At 52.5% G+C, this 4723-nt stretch overlaps 1 protein-coding gene across 1 annotated transcript in view; it reads left to right on the forward strand.

Annotated features, from left to right (window-relative positions):
• LOC121362655 (A-kinase anchor protein 8-like) overlaps positions 1–3433 on the forward strand; it is a gene marked incomplete at its 3' end in the record, with an annotated part of 16961 nt that extends 13528 nt beyond the window's left edge. The window contains exons 8-10 of the mRNA XM_041484322.1: positions 1004–1040; positions 2497–2602; positions 3225–3433. Coding sequence (XP_041340256.1) covers positions 1004–1040; positions 2497–2602; positions 3225–3433 — 352 coding nt within the window. The remainder of the gene's footprint in view (positions 1–1003; positions 1041–2496; positions 2603–3224) is intronic.
• Between the last annotated feature and the right edge of the window lie 1290 nt (positions 3434–4723).

Consider the following 4723-nt stretch of genomic DNA (forward strand, 5'->3'; position numbering starts at 1 on the left):
CCCCCTTTTTTAGGGATTTTTCCCCCTTTTTAGGGATTTTCCCCCCCTTTTTTAGGGATTTTTCCCCCCTTTTAGGGAATTTCCCCCTTTTTAGGAATTTTTTTCCACATTTTTAAGGGATTTTCCCCCCATTTTTTAGGGATTTTCCCCCCTTTTTAGGAATTTTTCCCCTTTTTAGGATTTTTTCTCCATTTTTTAGGGATTTTCCCCCATTTTTAAGGGATTTTCCCCCCATTTTTTAGGGATTTTTCCCCCTTTTTAGGGATTTTCCCCCCCTTTTTTAGGGATTTTCCCTCCATTTTTTAGGGATTTTTCCTCCTTTTTAGGAATTTTTTTCCCCATTTTTAAGGGATTTTCCCCCCATTTTTTAGGGATTTTTCCCCCTTTTTAGGGATTTTCCCCCCCTTTTTTAGGGATTTTCCCTCCATTTTTTAGGGATTTTCCCTCCTTTTTAGGAATTTTTCCCCCCTTTTTTAGGGAATTTCCCCCTTTTTAGGGATTTTTTCCCCTTTTTTTAGGGATTTTTTCCCCTCTTTAGGGATTTCCCCCCTTATTTAGGGATTTTTCCCTCTTTTTTAGGGATTTTCCCCCTTTTTTAGGGATTTTTTCCTCTTTTTTTTAACGGATTTTTCCCTTTTTAGGGAATATTTCCCCTTTTTTAGAGATTTTACTCCTTTTTTAGGGATTTTTCCCCCTAACTCATTTCCCCATTCCCATTTTCCCTGTTCCCCATTCCCATTCATTTCCCCATTCTCACTTTTCCCATTTTTCTTACTCCATTCCCATTTTCCCCCACCATTCCCATTTCCCCATTCCCATTTCCCTCTCCCCATTCCCATTCCCATTTTTCCCCATTCCCCTCTCCCATTTCCCCATTCCCATTTTCCCCACTCTTTCTCTTTTTCCTCCTCTTCCTCTTCTTCCTTCTCTTCCTCCTTTCCCTCTCCTTTCCCTGCTTTTCCTTTCCCTGCTTTCCCTCTCCCCTTTCCCATTTCCAGTTCAGCACCAAGCTGCCCCAGCAGACAGCCCAGTTCCTGCAGGAGCCCTCAGCTTCCTCTTCCTCCTCTTCCTCCTTTTCCTGTGCCTCCTCTTCCTCCTTTTCTTTCTTTCTCCTTCCTCCTTTTCCTCCTTTTCCTTCCTCTTCCTCCTTTTCCTCCTGGGGCACCAAGCTGCCCCAGCAGACAGCCCAGCTCCAGGTGCCTCCTTTTCTCCTCTTCCTCTCCTCCTCTTCCTCTCCTCCTCTTCCTCCTCCTCTTTCTCCTCCTCTTCCTCTCCTTCCTCCTCTTCCTGCTTTTCCTTTCCCTCCTTTCCCTCTCCCTTTCCCCATTTCCAGTTCAGCACCAAGCTCCCCCAGCAGACAGCCCAGCTCCTGCAGGTGCCTCAGCTTCTTCCTCCTCCTCCTCCTCCTCCTCTTCCTCTCCTCTTCCTCTCCTCTGCCTCTCCTCTGCCTTCTCTTCCTTCTCTTCCTCTCCTCTTCCTCCTCTTCCTCTCCTCTTCTTCCTTTCCCTGATTTCCCTCTCCCTTTCCCATTTCCAGTTCAGCACCAAGCTGCCCCAGCAGAGCCCAGCTCCTGCAGGTGCCTCGGCTTCCTCTTCCTCCTCTTTCTCCTCTTCCTCTTCTCTTTCTCTTCTTCCTCCTCTTCCTCTTCTTCCTCCTCTCCTCCTTTCCCTCTCCTTTTCCTGCTTTTCCTTTCCCTCCTTTCCCTCTCCCTTTCCCATTTCCAGTTCAGCACCCAGCTGAGTTCCTGCAGGTGCCCTGAGCTTCCTCTTCCTCCTCCTCCTCCTCTTCCTCCTCTTCCTCTCCTCTGCCTCCTCTTCCTCCTTTCCCTGCTTTTCCTTTCCCTGCTTTCCCTCCCCTTTTCCCATTTCCAGTTCAGCACCCAGCTGAGTTCCTGCAGGTGCCCTGAGCTTCCTCTTCCTCCTCCTCCTCCTCTTCCTCCTCTTCCTCCTCTTATTCCTTTCCCTCTCCCTTTTCCCATTTCCAGTTCGTGGGCACCAAGCTGCCCTGAGCCTCCTCTCCCTGCTTTTCCTGCTTTTCCTGCTTTTCCTGCTTTTATTTTCCTTTATTTTTCTTGCTCTCCTTTCCCTGATTTTCCCTCTCTTTTCCTTGTTTTCCTTTTCCTTTGTTTTTTCTCCTTTCTCTCTTTTCCTGCTTTTCCTGTGGTTCCTTTCCCTCCTTTTCCCTCTCCTTTTTTTCCCTTTTTTCCCTCCTTTCCCTCCTTTTTCCTCCTTTTCCCTTTCCCATCCCATCCCTGCAAATCCCCTGAGCTGGGGTTGTTTCCTGGGGAATTTTTGGGATGAGGATCCCGTTATCCTGGAGAATTCCCTGCAGGACGGGGTTGGGGATTTTTGGGATTATCCCAGGGAATTTCTGCAGGAGCAGTTGGGGATTTTTGGGATTATCCCAGGGAATTTCTGCAGGAGTAGTTGGGGATTTGGGGATTATCCAGGCCCATTCCCAGGGATTTTTGGGATGATCCCAGGGAATTCCCTGCAGGAGGAGGTGGCCAACAAGACGCGGAAGACGGAGGAGCGGCGCCGCGGGATCCGGGACATCAACGCCGTGATCCAGCAGATCCAGAGGGAGCAGGACCTGACCCAGGGTACCCCGGGGCTGGGAATTCCCGGGAATGGGGCTGGGAATTCCTGGGAATGGGGCTGGGAATTCATTCCCTGGGAATGCTGGTGCTGGGAATTCATTCCCTGGGAATGCTGGGGCTGGGAATTCCTTGGGAATCCCTGGGAATGCCGCTGGGAATTCCTAGGGAATCCCTGGGAATGGGGCTGGGAATTCCCTGGGAATGGGGCTGGGAATCCCTGGGAATCCCTGGGAATGCTGGGGCTGGGAATCCCTGGGAATGGGGCTGGGAATTCCCTGGGAATGCTGGGGCTGGGAATTCCCTGGGAATCCCTGGGAATGGGGCGGGGAATCCCTGGGAATGCTGGGGCTGGGAATTCTCTGGGAATGGGGGTGCGGCAAAGAGGGATCCCTGGGGAAGGGAATGGGATTTGGGAATCCCAGGAATGGGTCTGGAATGTCCCAGAAGGATTGGCCATTCCTTATCCCTGATCCCATTCCTGATTTCCAGAGGTGGGGATCCCATTCCCAGATCCCAATCCTAGATCCCATTCCCGATCCGTGTTTTCCAGAGCTGGGCCTGGAGCCCTGGGGATCCCAATCCCAGATCCCAATCCCCATTCCCAATCCCGATCCCTGTTTTCCAGAGCTGGGCCTGGAGCACTTTGTGCGGAAGGTGGAGGCCGCGCACTGCTCGGCCTGCGACCTGCTGATCCCCATGCACTTCGGCTCCATCCAGAAGCACCTGCGCTCGCCGGACCACAACCACAACCGCCGGGTGAGCCCGCGCCCGGGGGTCCTGGGGGGGATCCACCCCGATCCCGGGGATTTACACAGGGATCCACCCCGATCCTGGGTTCCTGGGGGATCCACCCCGATCCCGGGGTCCTGGGGGATCCACCCACATCCCGGGGGTCCTGAGGGGGGATCCACCCCGATCCTGGGGATTTACACAGGGATCCACCCCGATCCTGGGGTCCTGAGGGATCCACCCAAAATCCTGGAATTCCTCAGGGATCCACCCAAAATCCTGGGCATTTACACAGGGATCCACCCCAATCCCGGGATTCCTGAGGGATCCACCCACATCCCGGGGTCCTGAGGGATCCACCCCAAATCCTGGGGATTTACACAGGGATCCACCCCGATCCCGGGGTCCTGAGGGATCCTCCCCAAATCCTGGGGATTTACACCGGGGTCCATCCAAAATCACAGAGTTCCTGAGGGATCCACCCAAAATCCTGAGAATTCCTGAGGGATCCACCCAAAATCCCAGAGCTCCTGAGGGATCCATCCAAAATCCTGGGAATTGACACAGGGATGCACCCAAATCCTGGGATTCCTAAGGGGATCCACCCAAAATCCCAGAAGTCCTGATGGGATCCACCCAAATCCTGGAATTCCCTGGAAAACCCACTGGAATTCCTGGGTATCCGTGGAATCCCCTGGAAAATCCCTAAAATTCCTTGAAATTCCCGGAATTTCCTGAAAAACTCCCTGAAATTCCCAGAATTCCCTGGAAAACTCCCTGGAATTCACTGGAAACCCCCTGGAACCCCCGGAAATTCCCTGGAAAACCCTTAGAATTCCCAGAATTCCCTGAAAAACCCCTGAAATCCCCTGGAAAATCAGCTGGAACCCCCTGAAAATCCCTGGAAAACCCCCTGGAATTCCCAGCATTCCCTGGAATTCCCTGGAATTTCCTGGAATCCCCTGAAAACCCCCCTGGAACCCCCTGGAATTCCCTTAAACCCCCCTGGAATTCCCGGAATTCCCTGAAATCCCCTGGAATTTCTTGTGGAATCCCCTGAAATCCCCTGAAAATCCCCCTGCAAAATCCCTTGGAATCCCTTGGAATCCCCTGGGAAACCCCCCAGGAACCCCCTGGAAAACCCCCTGGAATTCCCTCAAACCCCCGGAATTCCCTGAAGTCCTCTAGAAAATCCCCTGAAAATCCCTCTGGGAAATCCCCTGAAACCCCCCCTTAAACCTCCTGAGATTCCCTGGAAAACCCCCTGGCATTCCCTGGAATTCCCTGAAATCCCCTGAAAATCCCTCTGGGGAATCCCCTGGAAAACCCCCCAGGAACCCCCTGGAATTCCCGGAATTCCCTGGAATCCCCTGAAATTCCCTGGAAAACCCCCAG

This window comes from Pyrgilauda ruficollis, unplaced genomic scaffold, assembly GCF_017590135.1.
Source record: "Pyrgilauda ruficollis isolate IOZ18807 unplaced genomic scaffold, ASM1759013v1 scaffold655, whole genome shotgun sequence".
Classification (NCBI taxonomy): domain Eukaryota; kingdom Metazoa; phylum Chordata; class Aves; order Passeriformes; family Passeridae; genus Pyrgilauda; species Pyrgilauda ruficollis.